The following is a 27,819-nucleotide window of genomic DNA, read 5'->3' on the forward strand; positions in this document are numbered from 1 at the left end:
GTTGCCATGTTGGATTCATCAAGACACCCGTACCCATGACAGACATCACATGTCTAGCTTCCACTGCTTCAGCAGTGGTAGTAACTCAAATGTTATATGAATAAGGGTGTATGTTGTCTTCATTTTGATGACCAAACACAGAATTTACAGTCTATAGGAGTAATGAATAAGGACTATCCCTAATGCAAGCTGTTCTCCTTTAGGCAATATCTAAAAATAAAGTCTTAATATTCCAGCATGTAGTTAAACAAAACAATTTTAGAAAGGCCATAAAGAGGAAAAAATGATGTGGAAAATATGCAAGCAATACCAACTATAGAGGTTTGGATATCATAGCGAGTCACCAGTGCACCAGGAAATTAAGCAAAGTAGTGAAGAATTCTCCTCTCATAACATACAAAGGCAACTGCAAAAACTAAAAGTTGCATGTATGAAACCCATGTACAAACTCTACAACAATATTTGTCGAACTGACCCGAACTGGGCATTTTGGCCTGTAATGAACCAACACCAAGTCGAGACAGTTCGGCTTATTGATTTGATTCGATTCGAATTATAAAACCCATCCCCCTCCCGCTTCGATGGTTCAAGAGCTTTTGCGAGCTTTCCACGGTCTCGCTCGCTTGCTCTATCTCTTTGCTCAAATGCTTGCCTGCTCGCTCTCCCCACCCCCTCTCCCTTCGATGTAGCGATGCCAACCGACGTCATCGCCCTCGAGGTAAGCCTCCCTCCCTCTCTTTCTTCCTTCCTCTCCTTCTCCCTCTCCCCCCTCCCTTCTCCATAAGTCCTCCTTCTCTCTCCCCATCCCTATCTCCTTCTCCCTCTTCCCACCTCTCTGTAAGCCCCTCTCCCACCCTCCCTCCTCTCTCTCTCTTCCTCCCTCTCTCTCCGTCTGCCTACCCATGCTTTGGTATGCCCTAACTCGATACAATATACACCAGTACCATATACGAACTAGGTGCTGGCCAATACAAGCCCTGGTATCGGTCTGGCAGACCTTGCTCAACAATATCAAATCTATGTACGAAACTATTCAATTTCAAAGAATGGATAAATATGCAGATGATTAGGGCGGAAAGTGGAAACAGATTGGATAATATATATCTATATCTATTTCCATCTCAAAATATATCTTGATGCAACTGCAAGTTAACACCATTTAATTAAGATCAGTACTCCTTATTTATGCCGTTAAATCAAATCAGATATGGATCTGGATGTGAATATACACACATATCCAATCTACACTTTATCGTCTATCCACTTTACTACTTAATCTCATATGACGCTTATAAACTCCAAACTGGGTTTAATATGTAACAGCATCAGAATTCTTCAATTAAATTTCCATGCAGTGACAACTTTAACTTGGCGAGCGCATCCATGAACTGCTAATAGTGATTCTTCTTATCCAAAGTGGGTATCTTACTGAGGTCATAGAATCTACTAGAAGGATCATGGGATTGTGTGGATGCAAATGTGACACCATCAAGTTGAACCATTCTACTATGGTGAAGGTTCCTAACAAGTAATGTACACCAAGCCACCAACCACCCAACTAAGAGAACTTTAAAAGGTTCATAAGACCTCCCATTTTTACATTCTCCAAATTTGCATGTGGTCATGGAAAATCCACTGAAAACAGGTCCATCGTATAGCATTTACCATTTGACAAAAACAGGTACACTGGCATGCATAATTTATATTTTTATTTAATCAGTCGATAGAGTATTTTGAGTTACTCTTCTTCTAAGTGAAAGATAATAACAATTTGCTTGTTGAATGTAAAATATAAGTTAACAAAGGCATCATAGGCATTATAGCAAAATAGCAGAAATAAGAGCTGCATTTTGATTCTCACCAGAATGTTGTAATGGTCAGTCATCCTTGCAACTAATCCAGCTGCAGTAGCTGTGCCTTCTGGAAGAGATAGGTATTCCTGAAATTGCATAGTTATGCTAAGATTATCAAACTTCAAAGAAAAAATCGGTGCTTACTACAAGTTCATATTATGTGAAGCCCCAAAATGCAAAAGATGACAAAATAAGGAATATATGACACAGTTCTAGACAAGCAGTTCCAACCAGCTGCAGGAGGACTGACCCAACTGCATCCATCAATCCACAGATCAACTCTCCAACCAGTAACAACCCAAAACATATCATAACCAACATGCAATATCAGGTTGTAATCATCAAAACTGTCCATGACTTAAAAAACTTCTTCTCAAGCAATTAACCTTATAAATTGAAAAAATGTGGGTTGCTGCCACCGTCAAGATTATGAATTAGATAGACAGGCCAGGCTGATCAATTACCACTTTGACATGTTCATTTTAGGGAAGATTATGGATTTTGACAACATCAATCTATATTAAATTAGCATAATTGCCACATTGATAATGGAGAGTAGTGCATCTTGAAGCTAGTGCATGAAACAGGCACTCCAACATGCCCATAATGCAGGAAACTGGCACGGATTTTAAATCTTAGACAGGCAATATTGGGGAAAATGCATGGAAAAATATTTTCAGAAGTTTCTTTTTTCTCTTTATATAAGAGAACATTTTCACTCATTTCCAAGAATTTCCTTTCTCCTATAATCCCCCCATGTGTCTTCCCAATTTTCTTGGAAGGAAACCATATAACATAACAATACTATAACCATCCAGGCTTTTCCCAATTATTTGGGGTCAGCTTTATGGATCCTCATTCACCAAATTTAGTGGTGAGAGTGAAAATTATACCATATGATCACCAAAACCATATGGTCAAACAGAAAATTGTGTTCTCAAATCTCAATGACTAGATTATCTTGAAGCCCTTAATGTAGAATAAAAACATGGCATCAACTGCACCAGAGTCATGAGAATTTCGAGATTATAAGAATAATCGGAATTCTGCCTATTTGAGGCGGACTAACAAGAGTCGTGCCTCAATGCAAATAAGAAACTATGATAGGAAACAGCATAGGAGGCTGATACGTTACAAAGAAAAGTAGCATACTAATAGGCTTAATTTGAACTGAGTTACTACAGAACAGGATAAGAAAACTATTGGCAACCATTACAATCTTAGATGAAACAGCATGAACAATCATGAGACATGAATTTTGTAATACACTATTACTGGAAGCCATAAACAATAGATATGCTAATAAGCTACATTAAAGCTAAAATCAGACCTTAAGGAACCTTAATCACATCTTCCACCACCATGCAAATGCAATTCTTATATAACATTAATTTCATCAGATTAACTAGAGAAGTGCCTGGAGAATTTGAAGGTAATTGACAAAAATATACACTATTTAGGGGTCAATAGGTGGGATCCAGACTTAACCACAAAAAAATTAGAAAGAAAAAAAGAAAGAAGAAAGAAGAAGAAGAAGATGGGGTCCAGAAAGTGACCAAGGAAAAGAATTCATGTAGTTCCAGCTTCAAGGAACAGCTATCGGCAAAACAGTGAAAAGACTTTGAAGTGTGCTTAAAAAATATATAAGAGGATGCTAATAGTAGACCAAAGGGGAATCTAGAAACAAAACAAGATGAGATTAATAGAGGATCATATAATATATCAAACACTAGAAAACCATATAACTTCGTATTTATGTGTGTTTAATGATGTGTAGATTATACTCCAAAAAGAATGAATGGAAGACCATTAAGTCAGAAGTTAGCTAAAAAATCGACACATAGGATTGGAAGGCTTGCCTTATAGGACAAATAATAAGCATTAATAATAGGGGGAAAACATCTATTATATTATATCCCTAGACCAAAATCTAATCTAAAGCTCATCGGTATTACATAATGCTCAGATGAACAAAATGAGCTATTTGAAAGAGTTGAAAGAGGTTGGTGACAATGTATGCAACCCTTAATCGGTATAAATGGAGAAGAATGGAAAGGGGAGTTTCTTTTTTGGGGGTGTATGTGTGTTAGATTATGTAAATTCAAATCTCATTGGTTCAAAATACATGATAAGCCATCTAATACAAAAAAAATGCTGATCACAATCCACAAAACACAAAATAAATAAAAATCCAGACTCTATAATTCTGGATGATTCTTGCCCATGCATCTAGTGAATAAGAAATGGACAGTAACAAGAGATAAGGGCATCAGCATGATGGTGGTCATATTAAATCAACAATTAACATGCCTGGCCATGATCTACACACAAAAAAAACACATATATGACCAAAATTCCAGCAGATATAAATATTTTCAGACCGTATACTATATCAAAAATCTTTTAACAGGATTGATATTCATGACCACTCGAGAGCTAAGAAACCTCAAATTTTGACTTCCAGCTATAGGCATTCAGATATTATATATCATGATTATCAATATCAATTTTAAATTTAGGTGATTTATGTATTTGTCACCTAAGAAACCTCCAAGTCATTTGATTTTTGGCTTCTCAGTTTCTTGGTATTGTAAATTATAATAGCAATATATTCAAGTTTAGGTGGATGGCATGTACTTCACCGGATTTACAATAAGAGATAACATGAGACAATAAGTTGTAAGAACATTTTGCAACCAGACTACAGCCCTTATTATGTTAGTGTTAAAATCCAGTCAAGGCAGATTTAGCCAAGACAAGGACCTATCATGAAACCAACTGCTAAGGGTAGAAGACAAGCTCATATGACAGCATGCATCAATGCAAGTTGCATGTGCTTGTGCGTGTGTTTGTGTGTTTACGCGTGGTTTTAAATGTGTGTATATGCCTTTCATATTTTCTGTGTTCTTTTTAAAGTGTGAGTTGAAATGCTTGCAAAGAACTCAAGGTTCATAATATGATTAGAAAACAAAAATGGTTTTGCACAGGCACCCGAAGCAAATAGAATGAGAGGTTTTAAACCCAGAAGAACTATACATGGTGCAATCAAGCTTCAGCAGGCATGCTTACCCTATTCATATTATAAAGGGCCTCCACCATATCAATGGATCTGTTACGTACCACTGCAGCCACCTGTAAATCCAAATGAAATAAAAGCATGAGAGAATAATTGAGAGTCAAAAAGAGCGACCTCGTACCACAGAAGGATTAAGGGAGAGAGAGAAAAAGGGGGAACATTGTCTAACTCCCTTAAAGAGTAAAAAAGAATAACACGTTGCAAATCCACGCAAACACTTGCAAGCACAAACATGTAATCGGAATATCCTATTAAAAATTAACTTTTCACTTTGCCCGATATCCTATTTGAGTCTAACATCAAAACGAGATGGGTAAAAATGGTTTACTTTCTTCCAATCTTTTCCATATCTGCAATATGCTTCATAAAAGTGTTCCAAATCTTCCTTGCTCCATCGAGAACCTAACACATCTGACAATTTCCTCTTCTGCACACATAAGCTCAGTGTTGTAAGTCTGGAAAATGAAACAAGGCATACTGCACTAGTAAGCAGGTGTATAATTTGCACATGCAGGAAACACCTGCACTTCATATCCAACTTGAATCATGTCAAAATTTTGAAAAGGGGGCACCTGAGGCTTTTCTCCAACAGTGGATGGGTGGTGTTAGTGGGGGTGATTTACATGAAGTAGCAAAATGACAATAGCCTCATTTACATCAATTACTCCGAAAGTGATAGCAGTTCACATCCTTCTCAAAAATTAACAAAAAGGAATAGAAAATGTCGCAGAAGGCTATATACAATCTAACCTCAGAAGCTGAAGTAGATGACCAAAGAAGTAGGATCTTCAACTTTTTTCGTTCTTAAAATAACCAAGTACCAAGCCCATAAACTGCTCTATGTAGAAAGGTCAATTCAACCAAAGCAGTTGGGAGAAATTTGTCTTTCCAGCTAAACAACCACATAGTGTATAGCAGCAGTTCAAGCCAAGAGAATTACATACCATACAAAGAAAAGACGCTGAAACAGGCATTTCAAATGTACACAGCATGACCCACAAAAGAATTGATAAAACAGTAAGTTCTTACCATGAAAAATAAAGTTAGTCTTTCTTTAATCTACTTCTAATTTTTTCCTTCATCCGAAAGAATCTAGGACCTACTATATTTCTGTCTTGCTTGTATAATAGCAGTTGCTTAATTTTGCATGTTTATAAGTCTCGTTAGGCAGCTCATTTTATTATGCCATGCATTATCAACGCATGCAATTAGATCAGAACCCATTATCCCATGTAATACAAATGCGGTACCCCATAAAAGACGTCATGGTTTCTATTCATTGCATACAAACAGACTGTCAAAAATAAGTGAAAAATAACATCAGCGACATTAGTGGGCTTAAACATGATAGGGCATTGGCCTTCAATAATGTGATATAGTCTAAAATGTTCATTCTTGAAAATGAGGACTTTTTTTTTGCATTTGTCATCATCATGGTCCCCATACAATGATCATTCTACCTTGTTGTTTGCATACATGTATTACCTCGATGTGGGTCAACAAGTATTTAGCTAGATACAGAATTACCAATCAGAAAGCGTGGAAAAGACTAATGATCTCTCACCAACCTAACAAGATAAAGGATAATGATAGAAGTTCTTTGCTTTTATTTAATAAATAATAACAAAATCAAAAGTTGAATCCAGCTGATGTCATGCAATTCTTTACAAACTGATAGATATATTCAATAAAATAAAATGATGAATTTGAATTTTTAGTTCGATTAAGGTGGGTCATATCAAATGTATAAAATTAAAGAGCAGAAACAATATGCAAATGTTCTAACATCCCGCTTGTTAGGCAAGCAGGACTGCTACAAAATGGCAGGATCAAATAATTGTACATCTTCTCTACATAGAAGTAGAATGCTTCAATCTATATGAAAGAAAGGAAACTTCTTGGACAAATTTAACATAGTAAAATTGCATTGATTTTTAACAAGTGTACAATACTTATTTTTCATATGGCATATTTATGAACATGGGGGCACCAAAATAGAACAATCAAATAGTCACTCCATTGCAACAGCAAATGATCAGACAGGTGATTAAATGATTCTTCCGGTGATAAAAAGCTTACTCTTATTTTCCTGTTGTTTGTGCTGGTCCCATCATTATCAGGCCACTCCTTATTAGCTTCAGATGAGCACTTGTTCACAACTCGAGATTTTTTTGTAGGACCCATATAACCTCTTTACTGCCAAACAAAAAAAATCAGGCAGAAAGATTCCATGGCAATAACAGATCTACGCAGATTCACTATTGATAAGAAAGAATACATTCTCAATGATGTAGGAGCAAACAAGAAAGCATGCATATTGCAGAAAATAAGCAGCCTAGGCAAGAGATAAACATAAAAGGCATAATCAGCATAGACACGGTTCATACTATTGCTCAATACAAAAACTTTTACTAGGTTGACAAAGACAAGTAATTCTAACATATCAGAACAAAGATTCACAAACAAAGGAAGGTTAAGCAATGTCTAGTTCTACAAAAACTATGATCACAAAATTTAACTACTTGCTTTACATGTGATTCTCCTGTTCGATTATGTGGCTTGATGCAACGGCAATGGACTGTGGTCTGCAAACACAAGCATCTTACATGATATTGGAAGTAAAGTGTCAAGAAATCCAAACATGATGCATATTATGAGTATTGTGCAATATGTTTGTACATGTATGAGTGTATGATGTTTTACATATTCATATTGCGAGTATGGTGCAAACTGCAAAATGCATTTCAAGTCTACAGGTGAACTTGCAAAAAATAAATAAATAAATAAATAAGTATAACTGGGCACAAAAGTTAAAGCTATACAATTATACATGCTATATACCAGCTCATGTACATGAAGGGCCTAATGGTATTTCTTTGTGAGTCGATAACAGGTTTAGTCGTTCCAAGGACAAGTAGGACGGTAACTTATGCCCAAATCTAATAATATAGTTATACTTTAGTCAAAGAGAAAACCTATCAGGATTCTCAGTAACAGAGTACTCAGTGCCAATTGCTATTACGAGACTAGGTTATAAAAGACCGCATCTATATTGATGATGGCACCTCGCTACATTAATTAAATCAACAACTATGATATGCACCTGAAAACAAAAATAAAACAATAAAAAAGGAAAGTAAGAAGGGAAAAGTAGCACAATCCCATTCTTTTATTTCAAGCGAGCAAACAAAACTATGACAACTACTTAACAGCCGTTGGTTCTTTCTACCAACTCTTTCTTGATCACCTGCGAACCAGTTATTTACCTGATAGAAATACAGCATGCATATTGAAACTATAAAGAATCCCAAAAGAAGAAAAAAAACAAAACTCTCTTCAAATCAAGAAAATCCTTCGATAATTGAGATCAAACGGTAGAATAAGATATGATATAAAGAATATTTAGACACGAAAAAAAAATCAGAGAAAGAAAAGCAACAAGGAAGGCTGGAACTATTACAAGAAAGACGGCAGCACTACCTTCAGGTCCTCCTTTTTCCCTGCCTTTTCAAGATCTTCTCAGGATCTTAAGAATTTTTCTTTCTTCTTCAGTACGCCGCTGAGAACAAGAATCTCGGCGAAGCGACGATGCCAATGTCGGAAGGATCGGGGTTTCACCAGGACGGGAAGCGAAAGAACGCCAGAAAAAACGACCGCCCGATGCTCGGTTTCAGCGGACGCCGGCGGAGAGAGAAGAGAAGCATTAGGGTTTCAATCGGAGCAGAAGAGATGGGAAGGAGAAGCGAGGCGATGCGGAAGAGAGAGAACCGAAAGAAATTAAGGGGAGGGGGGCTTGCCGGTTCACGTTTGGGAGAGCCTTGGCGGGCGCTGATACGAAGAAGATAAAAATAAAAAAAAAATCCAAATAAAGCACCTCAAAGGCGGTCCTTCACAAGTTCAGGACGCGTAACCGGATGCTCGATCCTGCCCGTCGGATCTCCAAAAAAATTCTATATATTTCGAAGTGGATTCTCGCTCTTTATTTGGTAAAGAGCCAAGCAGTTTTAAGATGACGTCATGACGGCCTGAGATAACGTTATAACAACCGTTACTCAGATTTTAGGCGACCATCCGTTTATATATATATATATATATATATTTGCATATGTATTGAACTTTGCATAATATCCTACCAAAATTATTATTTATATATATACCCTCGTAAAATACTTGTTTTGCTATTTTGCCTATTTTTTATCCTTATTTTTACGTATATACCCACGCCATCTAGCATCGCTAAAAAAATAATAATTTCAAATTAAAATAACTAAAATGTCCTTAATGGATATATGTGCAAAAAGAAATATTTATAACATGATGGCAATGGACGACAAAATAGTAATATCAAAAATTTATTTAATTTTTAATTAAAATAAGTATGGTTTTTATTAATGGTATTAGAAAAACCATTATATTAGAGGTGGTTATACAAAAACGGTATTTTTTGAGAATACAGAAATAAATATAAATTTTAAGAGGGTATCCCGCAAATTTGAATTTTTATAAGGATATTCATGCAAAAAAAAATCTTAAAATTAATAATTCTATAAAACATAAGATTCAAGAAATGGTATTTTTCTTGCACAAATCCAGGTAGTTCCCATTCCTCTGTTTACCATACGAGAGGATCTTTTGTAATAATGCGAAAAATGAGAATACTATTCATAAGTTTCAAACAATATGTGATGCTGCTTTGGCAAAAGGTGACATGAATTGTTTTCTTGAATCTTATGTTTTGCTAGATTATCATCCAACTATATTGCAGGTGCTGCACCAGCTTAGGATAAATGTCTCATTTATGATATGTCTCAACTTCCATTATAAGTTGGTTTGCTATTGGTTAGCTGCAAATGTGCATATGAAATTGAAAAGAAAGTTAATCACCAAATGTGCTGTGAGATGGTAGTTTTATAGTGGATGTAAGCTAGCATGATCATTGTACAAAGTGCATCGCCTTGGTTGTAGCTACAATGTACCCAAGTTTGGACAAGTGTCTGCATACCATTGAGATTGCACAGTCCATTAGCTCTGAGATATTATAAACACTTCGTCTTGTTTTTATGAAAATAATAATAAGTTTCGAAAAAAATATTATTTGTAATTTATTTTTTAGTTATTATTTTATATTTTGATTAAATATCTGGCTTGCTTTGACTCCACTTTAGAGTATTATGTTGCTTACTGGGCTAGTATAGTTCATTACTATTTTTCTTTATTTTCAGATACAGATGTACGATCGTATGGGACACTAGATTTCTTAATGATCCCTTTAGTTACTGGCATTTCAGTTAAATTAGTTAGATTATTTGATTTATGTCGGCACATGTTATTTTAAATTTATTGTAAGAACTATTTGATTAAATTAATGTTTAAACAAATTTTAAGTATTTGTAATTATTTTGATATGATCAGCTACCATGCATGCTTGTACGGTCCGCCGTGCAGGCGTGCGGCGTCTGTCGTGCTCCGGGTGTGACACGATTCACTGACCAGCCTGAAGTGATCAAACAAATCAAGAAATTCCTTAAGCCCTTGAAAAACTCTAATGCAAAAGGCAACCTAATTACTGACGATTTCATGCTATGACACAAATTACATTGGAGTCATAATGACGGAACCCCAACTTTACTAAGGCCCTGTTTGGGGGAGCTTTTGGAGGGCCAAAAAGTACTTTCTGGCCCTCCAAAAGTACTTTTAGCTAAAAAATGGTGTTTGGTAAATTTTTTGAAAAGCTGTTTCAGCTTTTGCGGGAAGCTGAAAACAGCTTTTGGAAGGAAGCTCCAATTTGGAACTTTCCGAAAATGCTGTTTTCAGCTTTTTCGGAAAGCTGTATTTTTGACCAAAATACCCCCATGTAAAAAAAAAAAATTCCTCCCCAAAAAGGTTCCTCACCGCCTGTTCCTCTCCCAACCGACCCGCCCCCCCTCCCCCCGGCCCTGTTCCTCTCCCAAACCACCTCCCAACCCACCCGCACCCCCACCCCCGCATCACCGCCGCCGCTGCCGCTGCTGTGCCTCCCTCTCCCCCGCCGCCGCACCCCGTCCCTCTCCCCCACCGCCGCACCCCCTCCCTCTTCCCCGCCGCTGCAGTGCCCCGCCGCCGCACCCCCTCCCTCTCCCCCGCCGCTGCAGTGCCGCACCCCCTCCCTCTCCCCCGCCGCCGCACCCCCTCCCTCTCCCCCGCCGCTGCAGTGTCTCCCCGCTGCAGTGCCGCACCCCCTCCCTCTCCCCCGCCGCCGCACCCCCTCCCTCTCCCCCGCCGCTGCACCCCGTCCCTCTCCCCCGCCGCCGTAGGGCCGCACCCCCTCCGGCGCCGTCGGCCACCGAGACTGCCGCCGGCCACGGCCCGGCCCCCTTCCGCGGCCGCCGTGGCCTGGCCCCCTTCCGGTGCTGCCGGGTGCGCGGGAGGAGAAGAACGGAGAAGGGGGCAGAGGAAGGAAGGAGAAGAAGAGAAGAAAAAAAGAAAAGGAAAAAAAAGAAGAAAAGGAAATAAAATTAAAAAAAAAAGAAAAGAAAAGAATAAATAAATAAATAAATAAATGCATAAATAAATATTTATATAAATGAATGAATGAATGAATGAATAAATAAATAAGATAATAAATAAATATATTTCAATGGATAAAATAATAAATAAATAAATGCATAAATAAAAATATATATACGAATGAACGTATAAATAAATAAATATAAAGAAAAATAATGAGTGAGTGGCAAATAATCTGATCCTTATGATATTGATAAGTACGGTGAATTTGTCGCCATTGCAAATAGTTAAGTAAAAAGATAATCTATTAAACAGATAAATAGTTATTTATTGTTGTATTATACTATAAATATATTATTATATTACATTATATCATAATACATTAATATGTAATATTAAATAATTTAATATTATGTTATATTATGAAAAATTAATTTATACTAATAATATATTATTTTATACCTTTATTATTGTATTATACTATACATATTATATTATATTAACTTATATCATAATACATTAATATGTTATTTTAAATAATTTAATATTATGTTATATTATGAGAAATTAATTAATACTAATAATTATATTACCATTATGCTATGCTATGCAATATCATATTACTATATTAGAATAATAATATTTTATATTACAGTAATATTATACTATATCGTATATTATGTATTAATATATGTTATGTTTTATCATGCTCTATTGTATAATACTATGCAATGTCCTTTATGGTAATTTTGTCATATAAAAGTACTTTCTCAGTTTGTTTACCAAACATATGTTAAAGTACCACAGCACTTTAAAAATATAGTTACCAAACAACAAACAGCTTTTTATAACAGCTCTACTTCAGACAGCTCTACTTCCAACAGCTCTACTGCCAACAGCTCCCCCAAACAGGGCCTAAATAGTCAGCAAAAGCATCACACTGCGGCAGAAGTTGTGGAAGATGAGGGATCCTTGTCCAAGTGGCATCTTTGGATGCTCAGTTTAGTGAAAGGGTGGAGGAAGTCCATCTACTTCGTCTAATGCTAAGTTATATTATGTCAAATGCTCTAAGTTCTCAAGCATTTCTCCTGTATTTGTGTGCGCCCATGCGTATGGATGCTTAGCTCCCCATATGGATGCCAATATTAATGGCAATAATATTCATTCATTTGGCTAATATTAAAATTCACCGCTTTAGCACGCAATAAATATCGATGATATTGATATTAATATGCACGATAATCATCAACAATTGTTAAATGTGTAATAGAAAATTTACTAATTAATGAAGCCTTTTATTTACTATAATTTGCCATATTGTTATACTGCTTTTCAACAACAGATGAAAAAAAAATTTATATCTTGTGCAAGACAAGGCTTGGGATCGAGGGTCTCGGGCAAGTTCTTCGATGTGGATGCTTTTATTAATATATTTGACCATCATTAAAATTTATTATTTAATATATAACAAGTATTAATGATACCAGAATTAATGTTCTTATCCTTAATTAAAGTTGATTGCTTAATATGCAACAAAAATATGGCTAAATCTTCTATATATCATAATCCATTACATTGTTATATTGTATTTCTAAAATAGTTGAAAAAAAGAAGAAAAACTTTACCATATACGTCATGCGAGATCTTTCACCAATACTAATAATATTCTAAAATCTTGCATCAACTCTAATAAAATCTAATTTAAATAAAGATGTCAAAATCTTGTCTTTAGTTGCTCTCCCGAAACAAATATCTGGATTAAGCTAATTTTCTGAATCTGTAAAAATAGTAGATCGTAGGATAATAAACCAAGCAGCCCATTAAAAAATAAATACTTTAATTAAATTAATTAGACGATAATTTAAATAATTATTTACCAAAAATAAATATATAGAATTATCAATTCAAAACCAAACCTAGATATATAGTATTATCAAAATATTACACATGCTAAATTCATTCTTTTTTCAATATTTAAAATTTATTCATAAATCTAAATTATTTCAAAAACATCAAGTTCATCTCGTCAACTACAAGCTACAACCATATTTTTTCTATAGCAAGGTTATTATACCACACATCTTGTAATGTGCCGCACATCATCTTGCGCCAAATTTCTTTAGTACCGCGTATCTGCTTACGGTATATTGCATCTTCTTGCAACATAACCTTCAGAACTAATCAAGTGTCAACGTATTAGCTCCCATTGACGGAGTCTTTAGCATAGTCAGACCGAGAGTTCAAAACAATCATGCATTTCATATCTCAGCTCAACAAAAATACAAAATATCTTGTGATATCAAAATCAATCTAACGAGTTCAACATTTTCGACCATGCATTGTCATAACATTTCAAAATAAAGCATATTCAGTGAAAATACCATTCATCAAATTCATGCATCATAAATAGTATAATTCAAATTTATTAATATAATAATCTTATAATTTATCGATAAATTATAAAAAAAATTGCATTACTTACCTTGCGAGCAAAACCAAACTATAGGCCCAAGTAATTTGGAAATTTTCTCTCAAAACCTAAAATTCGCTCAACTGAAATATCTGGTGAGCATCGTCAGCCAAGATCGTTGGAAATTAATAGGAGAATGAGAAGAAACCAGCAATAGTGATTGGCCAAACCTACCGATGGTGAGACAAACGAGCCATGAAAAACTTCAAATAAAGGCTAGATTTTTTAACTCTCGCAAAAAATTGGAATAAAGGAGGAGCCCCTCTTCTACTCCAAATCAAATAGGGCTTTACTTTTTTTTCTCTGTCTCGTACTCCAACTTTTATATCTAGGCCAGTCAAGTAGATCGAACTTAGTTTCTTAAAAAAATAACCAGTCCAACTAATTATGTTTATCATATGTACACGTATTTGCAAAGATGGAATTTACTTCCAACGAGAGAAGATGGTACATATCTTCTTAAAATCTTCTTAAATCTAAAATTTTAGAATAAAGCATCCAAACCATTACCTATACCGTTCATATATCATTAAAGATGCTTAAAAGCTAAAAGACCTACAGATCAAGTGACCTCAAAAAAAAAAAAAAAACATATCCATATATCCAATTCCTTTAATCTTTTTGAACATCTTGGTATTCACTTTTTTTGTCCAGCGAGTATTTATTTTAAATTTCTTCAGCCATATTACTCCTGTTTTGCTAATTCCATGTTCATGGGAAGCTCCGTCTGTTTCGTCCTTTTCTCTTTTTTTATTTTATCTTTTAACTAACACTAAAAAGGAAGCTATAAAAGAAAAGAAATACTACGAAAAATAAACTCCGTTAATCTGCTTGGAAATATTTCAGAAAAATGGTGGAAGAATAATGGTGTGGAGCTCCGGGATTCGAGACAGAACCCGAGTTTAACCATATAAATGCAAAGAATCAAAGATAGAGATAATATTAGAGATAAGTCTGCGTTCTTCAAAATAAAAAACAAAGAAAGAAAATACCACAGCACCAATTATAATTTTAAAGGAAACATATTTCTACTATTATCATCCAAACGATCCAAAATCCTACACCACGAAATTAAAATACCATCTAATTCATAAAGGGCACCAAGAACCTGTGGCCCACCCTCTCTCTCTCTCTCTCGGCCTCTACTTCGCCGACGAGTTGGGGCCTCTCTTCTTGCCGAAGCCGACGACGGCGGTGACGAAGCGGCGGTTGTACTGCATCCGCTTGTACGCCCGGCCCCTCGGCTTCTTCTTCTTATCCTGCTTCGCCACCTTCGGCGTCTGCCCTCTCACCTTCCCCGCCCGAGCCAGCGATCCGTGCACCTTCCCTGCGAAAACCCCGAAGTCCCAATAAAGAGATTAGCAAACCCTAGAACTAGGTCGACAAAGAACACGAAGAAACCCTAGAGAGAGGTTGTAAGCCTTACCCATCTCCGATCTTCTTTGTGGTTCTAAACCGGACGACGGAGCAAGCCCGAGATTGGAAACGGCGATTTCTGAGAAACTCAATTGAAACCCTAACTTTGCATCCCGAATCTTATAAAAGATTCGGCGAAAAGGGGGCTAGATGTTTTACCAAAATACCCTTATATTTCCTTTTTGACAATATCTGCCTTCCCTAGATTTTGGGTAGTTCTATATACACCCCCCCTATTGCTCAGGACACCCCCCAATAACCAAAAATAAAATACCCAAACTAACCTTTAGTGTAATTACCATATTGCCCTTGAAATTTTCTCATACACCCCCCCTTCCTCCTCCTCCGTTTCGTTTTGAAAAGAAAAAAAAAAACCCCCCTCAAACCCCCCTTAAACCCCTCGATCCATTTACATCGTTTAGGCGATCTTTGAAGGAGATTTAAGCCCCATTCGAAGCATGGACAAGCAACTAGTGATTTGGGACGAAGAATCGACCGCAAAGGTACGTGTTCCACCTTGTTTCGAAATTTTTTTTTTTTCACGGTTCGTGCTCCGTTCGGCACTGGATCGCCGAACAGAAGCCTTCTGTTCGGCTGAACAGTGCCGAACAGAAGCCTTCTGTTCGGCAACCCTCAACCGAACAGATCTGTTCGGCTGCACAGTGCCGAACAGAAGGCTTCTGTCCGGCACTGTTCAGCCGAACAGAAGCCTTTTGTTCGGCGATCCAGTGCCGAACGGAGCACGAACCGTGAAAAAAAAAAATTTCGGGAGAAGCCGGCGAGGTGGTTCCGGGAGAAGCCGGCGAGGTGGTCGGAGATCGGGAGAATGCCGGCGACGAGAGGGAGAAGGGGGAACGGGGGGGTTTTGGGCGTTGGCGAGGTGTTTTGGAGGGGAAGAGCGGGGTGGGGGGGGGGGGTTGGGGGGGGTGTAGAGAGCAATTTAGGTGAGGAGGTGGGGAGGGTGGGGGGTAATTTAGGAATTTTTAATTTTTTAGGGGTGTCCTTAGCAAATGGGGGGGTGTAGAGAGTATTTAATTTTTTTTTAATTTTTGGGGGTGTCCTGAGCAATAGGGGGGGTGTATATAGAACCACCCCTAGATTTTTTTTCCTAACGTGCTGTTTTACCAAAATGCCCTTATATATTTCCTTTTTGACAATATCTGCCTTCCCTAGATTTTTTTTTTTTTTCCTATTCACGCGGTCCGGTCCTCCGCCTCCTCTCCTCGCCCTTCTTCTCCTCCTCCTCCGTCTCTCTTCGACGTCGCTGGCTTGAAAACTGTGAAGAGCCGTGCGGGTGTGTGTTTAGCCTCACATTGGTTATTCGTTAGATAGATCTTAGATACTTATAGGGGATCAAGAAACCTAAATAATACCTTTTGGCTAACCATTTTGAGTAAGATCTTGAATTGTTACAAATGGTATTAGAGCGGCCCCAGCCCATAATTTATGTATACTAAGGCCCTGTTTGGGGGAGCTTTTGGAGGGCCAGAAAACACTTTCTGGCCCTCCAAAAGTACTTTTAGATGAAAAACTGTATTTGGTAAATTTTTCAAAAAGCTGTTTCAGCTTTTGCGGGAAGCTGAAAACAGCTTTTGGGAGGAAGCTCCAATTTGGAGCTTTTAGGAGGAAGCTGTTTCAGCTTTTTCGGAAAGCTGTATTTTTGACAAAAATGCCCATATTAAAATAACATAATTACATAGTTTGTCCCTTTATAAACCTAAAAATCTGCTGGAGCCAAGAACCCTAGCCATCAGACTCCCTTCCGTAAGAAAAGGTATTTTTCTTTTCAATTTTTGGATGCATCTCTTGAACCACATTTTAGAAGAAAATTTTTTTTCATACCTTCCAAAATCAATCTATTGTTTTTTTTTTATCATCAACCTTGCGGCCGACGCTGAGGTCCTCCTCGAGCGTGGACCACAAAGAAGAGCCCTTGGACCGCGGAAAATTATTTTATGGGAAATTATGGAAAATTATTATGGGAAATTATTTTATACTAATAATTTTAATATTTTATACTTTTATTTTTGTATTATACTATAAATATAATATCATATTATATTATATCATAATACATTAATATGTTATGTTAAATAATTTAATATTATGTTATATTATGAAAAATTAATTTATACTAATAATTATAATATTTTACACCTTTATTTTTGTATTATACTATAAATATAATATCATATTATATTATATCATAATACATTAATATGTTATGTTAAATAATTTAATATTATGTTATATTATGAAAAATTAATTTATACTAATAATTATAATATTTTATACCTTTATTATTATATTATACTATAAATATTGTATTATATTACATTACATTATAATACATTAATATGTTATTTTAAATAATTTAATATTATGTTATATTATAAGAAATTAATTTATACTAATAATTATAATATTTTATACTTTTATTATTTTATTACACTATAAATATAATATATATTACATTATATCATAATACATTAATATGTTATGTTAAATAATTTAATATTATGTTATATTACCAAATATTAATTTACTCTAATAATTATATTACTATTATGCTATATTAACATAATATTATTTTATATTATAATAATATTATACTATATCGTATATTTATGTATTAATTTATGTTATGCTTTATTATGTTCTGTTGTATAATATTATGCAATGTCCTTTATGGTAATTTTGTCATACAAAAGTACTTTCTCAGTTTGTTTACCAAATACCAAATAAAGTACCACAGCACTTTACGAATATAGTTACCAAACATCAAACAGCTTTTTATAACAGCTCTACTTCAGACAGCTCTACTTCTAACAGCTCTACTTCCAACAGCTCTACTGCCAACAGCTCCCCCAAACAGGGCCTAAGAAACACTGAGCACTTTTTTGGCTGCTTCCCCCGCGAGAAGGGCAACTCCGCCAAGGTCTTCTCTTGCCCCCTCGCCTCTCTCTCTCTCTCTCTCTCTCTCTCTCTCACTCACACACACACACACACACTCACTTTCTTTATTTGCAGTATTTAATCAGTTCTTATCATGAGATTACAGGTAAAAAAAAAATGCTGAAGAAGAACATTACTCTGCATTGGGACTTGGTGGAAGCTCCATGTGAGTACGCTTCAGGCTGCGAAGGATGTAAAACGCCTCGGAGCCAATGAATAGCAAGTCCATGACTCGATCGTTCATGTCGGGAGGTTTTCTGAGAGGGATCCAGAATCCGCTTCCGCGTTGCTGGCCATCGTGCCATGTGATGTCAAGTTTCCCAATCGGAACAAGGTTGGCGTGATCGTAAACTTAGGTTATAGTTTTCTTCTATGATGTGGAGCAAAAGTGTCATCTTTCTTCTTGCTTTCAGATGGAATTCTCATTTGGTGCTCAGAGATGGATACCAGGAGATTCATTAACTGATGATCAGAGATCTGATTGAGAGTGGTTATGCACTGGGATTGCATGCACCTGTTCTTTTTTTTTTTTTTTTTTGAAAAATGCTTATTGCCAAGCGAAGCGGCTAATAAGGTGATTATAGTTCAAGTTGGGGAGGAATTTTTCACCTTAATTCATGGCTACTCTCATGCACACTAAACACATGAAAAGCAAGAAGTCGTTACCTGCAGAAGTAAAATAGTGACTGAATATCTTCTTTTGCCCTCAGAAGAATCTGTTTTTCTTGCCTGTTGATTTGTCCTAATTTACATTTTATATGCATTACAGTGATATCTAGCGTTCTCTATGTTGTCCTAATTAGCTATTTTCTATATGTAATTCTTTGATTCAATGGAGCATACCTGATCAGCTATTTTTTCTTTTCTGGTATTAAGTTTGCCAATATTTAGATGGCCTTCTTTATAATTTACTGGAACCAGATATCTTAAAACCTATTTGGTTACTTTTAGCTACTTCTTTGAACTCTTTGACAAAACAACTGGAGTTGGACAGAATTGTGGGGCCAATTCAGGTTTTAGCATGCTCTAGGTGGTGCTGATGGTAGAGCTGTTCAGGGATCTAGTTGTTAAAGTAATGGATGTTGTTGGTATAAAGTTTATGGAAATGCAATTGGCATGTATAATATTGCTTGCATTCTTCCTATGAGTATTTTTGTTCTATATATTAAACATTTGCATTTGGATCTTAGTTGGTTAGCCAAATTATTTTTATTTGAAATATCAGAAATGCTGAAATTTTAGCAATAGGTCGCCAATAAGAACAATAAATTTTGTCTTCACCATCGGCTTTCTGAGTCAGCATTTATAGTTCATTCTTTCAAGAATAAGAGGGCGCGCTAACATCTAAATAAATTACATTTCAGATGCTCATTTATTGCAGATCATCAGTTCGTCCCCAGCATCAGGGGCCTGCAATTAGTCTGAAGGTTTTCACCATGTATGTAATCTATCTTCATGACAAGCCTAGTTCTGAGAACTGCCCACAGAATGTATATGACGCTGCAGTTGATGCCCTTGAGCTTGTCAGGGAATATAAGGTTACATTGTTGAGAGTTAGCAGGGCCCAAGGTCGGCCCAATCCTTAGGCGATTGAGGCGGTCGTCTCAGGCCCCACTCAAAAAAGGCCCATCGCAGGAAAGATCTCAAAAGCAAAATGAAAAGGAAAAAGGCATTCTTGTGAGTTCGCCGTAGGCCGGCTCACTGCAAGAAATGTCTCAAAGATAAAACAGTCTTAGACCCCCAAATACATTAAGCCACTCGCCAGGGACTTACGTGCATTGGTCCTCTTCTGGCAGATGTGCGTGCTCCTTTGCCACGCACAGCAACGTTGTATTTAAGATTGTCCTGACATCCCTAAGTCCCTCACACAGTAGTCACCAACTCCAATTGATGCTATTCCAGCCATAGCATTTCCTTGTCCACCCAGTAAATTGCATGCTTTGAACTAATGGACGTTAATTTGTAAATATCATCATAAAATATAATTACTTGTATCCTTATTTTAGATGACCTTTTTGATCTTTTGTATCACACCCAGTACAAATCCCGTAAAATTTGAAGTTCTGGCTTCTTTTCATTCCTAGGCAATGCTTGCTAATAGAGTCAACGGCAAAGGGTACCATTTGGAAGATAGGTGGTAGATTTTTCTCCAGGTTGATGCATTTTTACCACCGTCTGGCGCCTTAGTCAACATATCGCAGACATTCTTTTTCCTTTGAAACAATTGATTAGTAGATAGAGGCCCAACCGGTTGGTTTGGGGTCTAACAGGACCTGAATTGTTCTTTCAGGGCAGGTTGTTGGTTCATGCCGGTTCATGTCTACGGAAAATTTGGATAATGCCCGACCAGTTTGGGATGCAGCCTGTGGAATTTGGTGTACAGAAACTTAATGCACCCAAAATTATTTTCTTTTTTATTTTCTTTTGGAGAGGATCGTGATTTTCTGAAATATTGGTTAGACTGAGATATCAAAATCCCAATTGATAATTTATTTGAAATTAATATATATATATATATATATTTATTTAAAATCAATCTTAAAATTTATTAGTTAGAAAATTCAAAAGTGATTGAAAGAATCATCGACGTGGATTATATTGTAGGGCTCCATATCTCAAATCAGACACTTAGAAGCTTCGCTGTCCCATTTCTCTCCAGCAAGTCCCATCTTTCTCTAGCTCCTGCACCTCCCGCTCTCCCATTTGTCTTGTTCCCTTCCTCTCTTGCCCTTTTCTCCTCCTTTAATCTTTTTTTCCCCTTTTTTTCTCTTTTTTTCATTTTTTTTGGCAGGTGGGTCCCATGCATAGCCGGCTGATAACGAACCACTGATAGAGATGATGAGAAGGCAGTGACAGTCTGACAGGGTGATAAGATCGTCGCTGAAGCAAGGTGCAGGTGGCCAACGAGGGCGAGTTACAGTGAAACAGAATGTGGTCTCCATTATCGAGGGGGAGTGAGCACAGGCATGACAATAGGAATGAATTACTTTCATCCCAACCTACTGATTAGTAGGAGTTTCATTTCAATTTGAATCCGATTTTCAGTTCTGAAAAAAAAATAAAAAAAATATCAATATTCTAAAATCTAATCTTGATTCTCCCCTAGTATTCAAATTGATTCTGATTCTGATTCTAGACGTGAACCAAACGTGTCAAAGAATATGATCATTTCGATTCCAATTCCAATTACAATTTGGTTCACGAACCAAACACAATAATTTCAGTCACAAACCAAACACATCCTTAATTTTTTTTGTATTGGACTTTATATAGAAAATCCAAGGATAATTAGCAGATTGATTACACTTGAATAACCTTTTCCACCATCCAAATAGGTCCTTGGTCCAAATAGTTCCTCATTAACTTCATCTTGTTCTCAAATTGTGCAATGTGACAGTTGATCTTTATATGCATTTGTTTCATGTCCGAAATCGAAATCGTAATCGGAATCGAAATAGAAATAGAATTTGAATAATAGGAGAGAGTACAAACTAGATTTTGAAAAATTGCAGCAATTTTCGTTTCCTTCGGAATCAGAATGACAATAGGACTCTTCCATTAACAAAATGGCTAGAATGAGAATCATTCATTTCTATTTGTATTTTAGAATCTAACTCCTCCTAACCAAACATGTCATTTATGATTGACCAGTCATGAACAATGGTAGCAAGCCATAAAGCTCTGGCCCTTATTTTGCTGCTAGTCAATCATTGTTACTAGTGTCAACCGCAGAAGTTGGAAGACATGTGAAAGATTCTCTTTTATTTTGTTGTTGAAGAAAGAGAAAGGAGGAGGAAGGGACGAGCCCACCCCCGTGTAGCAGCCCCTACTGGGCCCCCACCCCGCCAGGAGAATATTCAATACGGACAGAAATGACCATGTGTTGGACACTCCGGCCAGTTTTACTCATACCTTCTCCACCCGTGGGCCCGGTTCGGATAATACTTCTCTAAGATTCGGCACGAATCCTCCGTGTGAGTATGTCACACCTGGCACCACCGAGGCAACCAGCAGACCAGTAGCCCTTCCAAACCCTGTGTCCGAACAGGAAGCATCCGGTCTTCACAATTTAATCGATGCCCGTACGTTTCGAACTCAGAATCATTTGGTTGAAAGTAAGGCCCCGTTCCACTGAGCTACCACCTCAATGGCGGTGAAAGATTCTCTTTAGGCTAGTTAGATTTCTTACCATTATTTGCGGCCTCAACATATTTTAGATAATTTTTGTCCCCTTTGAAAAAATTGATTAGCAGCACACTTATCGGAGTGTTGTATATTGTTTCGTGTCTGGTTGTTGGCTCATGCCTATTGGATAATTTGGTTGTGCATAACCATGGCTGCTGTCACTTGAGGTTCTTTTCATAGAATGATATTTAAACTACAAGCTCTGCATGCGCACCCAGGAATTGGATATCCGTGCTCAAGCTATTGGGACGGTTTTGTTGATATAAAATTCTGAGCTGATTACAAGTTGCGTTCAATCGTGCTAGTTATGTTAGTGTTAATATAAAAAAACAGCAGGTTGCATTAGTGCCATCCCCTTGCATAAGACTTGTTATGTGGTAGTCGTAATTTCCCTAGTCACCCAAAGAAAATAGGCCATTAATGATAAGAAAAAAAGTAATGATTGAAAGGACAGAACATTTCGACTTTGGCACAGTCGCTGTTTTAGCTGTTTACTGCAGGGCCAAATGGCGTTTTAGAAAGTCACTCATCTGTAAGCGCACGCTCTTCCCTTTCGTTTTCGCCTTTCGCTGTCCTGAGTCATCCTCTTGCTATTGTTCATTATTTTTAGAGGGGATGGTTTGGTGTTGGTTTGTGGCTGATGGGTGAGCTGAAGAGATTCCTTGGCATCTAGCTATTTATCTATTGGTTCTCGTGGTTGACCCACTATTTTATTTCATATGGTTTCGTCAGACAACAGGGGCAGTTAACCCCCTACTCTGGTTTCGTAACCAGAGGACCGGCAGTGTCGTCAAGTTTGCCGACTGTTGAATTTTCTTATTAGAAGAGATCTATACCTTTTGGCAAAAGGAGAACATCCTCCCTAAGCTCAACTTCTATGGTTTTTAGAATGCAAGTCTCCAAAATACAGGTTACATAGATTGCTCTTTGGTATTGTTTTTTTTTTTTTTTGTTTGCTGAAGTAGATATATCATATATGTCGGATGCAAATATATTCAAAAAAATTAAAAGATAACAAATGCTAGAGAGCACTGGGTAATCTCCTCTCTCCTAGTCATAGAGTTTTTTCTGAATAGTTAGCCACATACAAGGTTACCCAATCTGCTATCTTGTTAGCCTCACGATACACGTGCTTCACCTGCACAGTCTATTGTTTTTTTTTCGATTGCAAGAGAAACTGGATCTTTGCAAAACCTAATTTTGATTTTTTTATTAAAAAATTATTTTTAATCATTGAAATTTGTTATTTTTTCTGATAAATTACCTTGCGACCCACAAGCTGCCTCAAAATATTTTACAGTCAGATGGGTTCTGGTCTACTATGGCTTTCACCCGACGACTTTCCGATGGTCGCCCGCCCTGTCATTGACCTCTATAGTAATTCAATGATACCATTGGGGTTCTTTGCCAAGAATCGATAGAATGGTGATCTCACACTGATTGCATTTATACCTAACTTTAAAGTTGAACCATATCTCTCGCCTAATGTGGATCTCAAACTGGATCTCGTCCTAATAAATCCAAGGTTGAAGTAAAATAAAATAAAGAATAACATTTCCAGTAGCATTTATAATATTTCTTTTAATCTAAGAGCCGTAATTTAAGGTAGTTATCTATCTGCGACTCGTAGCTTTATTTGCCCTCTCCGCTCCATATTTATGAGTTTTATCTCATTATTTTCTGGCTTGCGCCTTTAGGACTTCCATAATATGGTCTCTGGGTATAGAACTGCAAACTGGAGGAGAGGTGGTTGAATCTCTCTCTCTCTAGACAAAGGGTAGATTGATGGGGATCTGTCTTTCTTCTGAACCGTTGGAGAAACAAGAGAGTGACGAGAACATTGTGTGTGTAGTGGAAGAGGACGAATTTGGTTATGGCGAGGGGGAAGTGAGGATGCTCGCTTCCCTATATTCTCGGCAAGGGAAGAAGGGTCCAAACCAAGATGCTGCCATCCTCTGCACGGTATGTGACTTCGTATAATTCAGATCAAAAGCGTGCTTTTATTGTTTGAATAGATTGGATTACATGAATCACAAGCTTCATATATATTTTTTGGTTGGTGTTCGCATTCTTTGTTTAGATTGTTCTCGAAAGAAGGGAACAAAAGCTTCATTTTAGATAAAAACTTTCGTCTTTGATCCGAAGTTGTATAGCTATGTGGTTTCTGTTTTCTTGGCCGGGGTGGGGGGAGGGAGTTGAAGGAACAAAAGCTTCATTTTAGATAAAAAATTGCAGACTTGCTTTTTCTAGTTCCACTTGATCTTTTTCTTTTCTCGGATGATCATTTGGATAAAATTCCAATTACAGAAAAGATCCTTGGATGTTAAGCCCTTAAAAGAAGAAAAATTCCCTGTAGAGGACCGTAAACCCAGGATCCTCTAAATACAATAGACTATTTATGCAATTCTCTCCTCTGCTGTTTAATTCACTTATAAACCGCTTAGAAGATATATTATTAGAGTTTTAACGAGGACTGAGTTCCTATTTCCTTCCCTCAAATTTAAAAGGGTTATGGAATGGAGGAAGGAGTATTCTGTGGAGTGTTTGATGGGCATGGGAGGAACGGTCACATTGTCAGCAGGCTAGTCAGAGACTACCTTCCTTCCTTGCTTCTCAGACAACGCAACGCCCTTCTGCTCGCCGAGGAAGAGTCTGATGACTCCAGTGATGGCACTGATGCAAGCTCGGTGGATGCTGATGATTCCTCCCTCTCATCGCCTGAGACGTTTGATGAGTGGAAAGCGGTTTTCATTCAGGCTTTTAGAGTCATGGACAAGGAACTCAAACTCCAACCTAACTTGGACTTCTCCTTTAGTGGAACAACAGCAGTGTCCATCATTAAACAGGTATAATACGGGCGTGGCTTAGTTATGTTGAAGAATTTCTCTACATGTTCTTAATCTGATAACAGGGAAAGGATTTAATTATCGCCAACCTTGGAGATTCAAGGGCGATCATGGGAACCATCTCTGAAGAGGGTCGCCATGAGGCCATGCAGCTTACGACCGATCTGAAGCCCTGTGTTCCTAGTAAGCAGTCTCTTCTCCCTGTATCAAACTGAAGGCTGAACCTATATTAATTATATCAAATTGGTTGTGCAGAAGAAGCCGCGCGAATAAGGAAGAACAATGGCCGAATCTTTGCACTGAAGGATGAGCCACACACCCAGCGTGTATGGTTACCAAATGATAACTACCCGGGGCTTGCCATGGCTCGTGCTTTCGGAGACTTCCAGCTGAAGGACTATGGCGTAATCTCCATCCCTCAGGTCTCGTACCGCCGCCTATCAGAAAGAGACCAATTCATAGTTCTAGCAACTGATGGGGTAATGATGCAAGCTTTCTTTCAAAACCATCAAGATTCAGCTGACCTTTCTTTCCTTAATGGTTATCTCTGACTTCGTTCTATGTATGATGTTGTTGGGCTGAAGGTATGGGATGTCCTCAGCAATGAACGAGTCGTATCGATCGTGTGGTCCGCAGAGAGCAAAGAGGACGCATCAAAAGCATTGGTAGAAGCAGCGGTTCGTGCATGGAGATCCAAGTTTCCTACTTCCAAGGTGGATGATTGCTCTGCTGCTTGCCTCTTCCTGCAAGATAGGTGGCAGGGCCTAATGATTCCAAGGGTCAAGAAGGCTTCGAACTTCTGCGCTTTTGGTGCCTAGAATGGCTCATCAAATGCATATGGTGTACAAGGAAACAAACAACAGATGCATAGTAGTATGAGGTTGAAAAATGCTTCATCTCCCACAAAACCTCCCCAAAACTTGTTCGATTCATAGTTTCTTTAATGCCAGTAAATCTCACTTGGAAATTATAGCCATCCAATCTTTAATAGAATGCCTGCTATCATAGTGTGATATCCATGTTTAAGCAGGAAATGTGTCTCTTTTTGCGCCCAGTAGAAGATAACATTAACTATTTCTTTAAGTTAGATACAATATTTTTCTCTGAAGAAAAAAAATATTAGATATGGTATTTACATTGCAGAGAAAGAAAAAAGAAGAAAAATTACTTATTTGATGTTTTGAATGATTCGGTAAATGATAACTGAACAACTACTTTAATTCAAGAATAACTTGAAAATTAACATAAATTTAAATTTATAACTTGAAACAGGGTTTTTTTTTTCAAAAGCACAGCTAGAAAGTAGATGCCTCTTGACATCAAGGCCTCACTTTCTATGATGGCAGGTTTTCTTCATGTTTATTGGGACGAGACAATTCAACCATACCCAAACAGAGTCATAAATTTGCTTATGTTCTTGCGATATTCTTTTTTGAGGAACACGTTCTTGTGATATATCAGGGGAAAATAGAGCACTGGTAGAATTCTATGCATTACAATAATAGACAAGAAATAAGCAAATTAAGCACTCAATGCAAAAGACTAGAAGAAATGTTGTCCACTGGATGGAGCTATCCAGAGATCCCTTTGAACTTGAAGATAGAAACTATCATCAAACCAACTCAAACAACTAGAAAATTAAAACTATGGGTCGCCCATTGGCTCATGATTGCTCAATGATACGTGATTAAGATTCCTCATAGCATTCATGATCTCATAATTTATCCAATATCTTCTACCCTGCTTTCATGCTCTCATGGTCATGCATTGAGTAGGTATGAGGAGGATCGGATCATGGCAAACCAGAAGATGATCATGAACGTGGAATGCATGTACCTGTTTTTCCTCCATAATGATGTATCTAACACCCTCTGGCCTTCTGATATGTCATCTCATGTCTATTGATGCAAGCAATGGCCTTTTTATTCAGCAACAATATTGCTAAGAGATGCCAATAGGCAGCCATACAAAGATCCATCTTGTCGGTTTTTCTCTTGACGTCAAGGCAAAATCTGATAACTAGCAAACGATTATAAGTTGAGAAGCACTGATAAGAGGGGAGAAAGAATGAGATACGAGAGAGCAAGAAATCTTGTTATTAAGCGCAAAGAATGAGATGAAAGCACATGAAATCCATGAAATGCCAAAATCTTTTTTTTCCTTTTATTTCTTCTATTTTCTTGGAAATCTTGTTATTAAGGACTTGTTTGGAAAATTTAGCAGGATTGGGCTGGATTTTCTATAGGAATCGGGATTCTTAGCCTGCTCAGCTCGTTTTCTTCTAAAAGCCCTGTTGGACTGCAGGGATAGAAGAAGAGAAGATCCATGGAGATCTTTTTCTTCCTCTCACAAGACTTGGTCTGGAGAAGGATTGGGTTGATACGAGCCTTACTTAAATAGACTGTGTAATCCATGATCCTATGGAAAATCCAGCCCGATCCTGCTATATTTTCTAAACAGGCCCTAAGCACTAAGTTCTGCCACTACGGTCAGTAAAATCAAGTTATTTTCGCTCATGAGAGGATGAAATTC

General features: G+C 37.2%; 3 protein-coding genes and 1 long non-coding RNA gene across 8 annotated transcripts in view; 2 read left to right on the plus strand and 2 right to left on the minus strand.

Annotated features, from left to right (window-relative positions):
- The window catches only part of LOC103702014 (protein ALWAYS EARLY 3-like), a 41,160-nt gene extending 32,191 nt beyond the window's left edge, over positions 1–8,969 (minus strand). Inside the window, exons 1-5 of one of the 4 annotated variants that reach the window (XM_039129292.1) lie at positions 8,410–8,969; positions 7,009–7,125; positions 5,258–5,356; positions 4,923–4,985; positions 1,862–1,939 (exon numbers count right to left, since the gene is read on the minus strand). In XM_039129292.1, the coding sequence (XP_038985220.1) occupies positions 1,862–1,939; positions 4,923–4,985; positions 5,258–5,356; positions 7,009–7,113 (345 nt within the window). In that variant the 5' untranslated portion in view covers positions 7,114–7,125; positions 8,410–8,969. Of the gene's footprint in view, positions 1–1,861; positions 1,940–4,922; positions 4,986–5,257; positions 5,357–7,008; positions 7,126–8,389 lie in introns of all 4 variants that reach the window. The other 3 variants (XM_039129290.1, XM_039129289.1, XM_039129291.1) reach the window with 3 other exon arrangements.
- A 5,827-nt stretch (positions 8,970–14,796) lies between these two features.
- Positions 14,797–15,446, minus strand: LOC103702013 (40S ribosomal protein S30). Its single transcript, XM_039129293.1, has 2 exons — positions 15,312–15,446; positions 14,797–15,212 (listed from the first exon to the last, which is right to left on the minus strand). Exons 1-2 carry the CDS (start codon positions 15,313–15,315, stop codon positions 15,028–15,030), a joined length of 189 nt encoding a protein of 62 aa, XP_038985221.1. The 5' UTR covers positions 15,316–15,446; the 3' UTR covers positions 14,797–15,027.
- A 2,819-nt stretch (positions 15,447–18,265) lies between these two features.
- Positions 18,266–18,965, plus strand: LOC120111791. The gene is made up of 2 exons (XR_005513191.1): positions 18,266–18,590; positions 18,670–18,965. It is a non-coding gene; the product is annotated as an uncharacterized LOC120111791 (long non-coding RNA).
- A 5,080-nt stretch (positions 18,966–24,045) lies between these two features.
- Positions 24,046–26,300, plus strand: LOC103702012 (probable protein phosphatase 2C 12). Of its 2 annotated transcripts, none has more exons than XM_008784277.3 (5): positions 24,046–24,403; positions 24,949–25,287; positions 25,353–25,470; positions 25,543–25,766; positions 25,872–26,300. In XM_008784277.3, the coding sequence occupies exons 1-5, from the start codon at positions 24,227–24,229 to the stop codon at positions 26,103–26,105; spliced, it is 1,092 nt and encodes a 363-aa protein (XP_008782499.2). In that variant the 5' UTR covers positions 24,046–24,226; the 3' UTR covers positions 26,106–26,300. The 2 variants fall into 2 exon arrangements, with proteins under 2 accessions (XP_008782499.2, XP_026658395.2); XM_026802594.2 differs by having other exon boundaries at positions 25,546–25,766.
- Positions 26,301–27,819: the final 1,519 nt, after the last annotated feature.

This window comes from Phoenix dactylifera, chromosome 8 (genome assembly GCF_009389715.1).
Source record: "Phoenix dactylifera cultivar Barhee BC4 chromosome 8, palm_55x_up_171113_PBpolish2nd_filt_p, whole genome shotgun sequence".
NCBI lineage: Eukaryota > Viridiplantae > Streptophyta > Magnoliopsida > Arecales > Arecaceae > Phoenix > Phoenix dactylifera.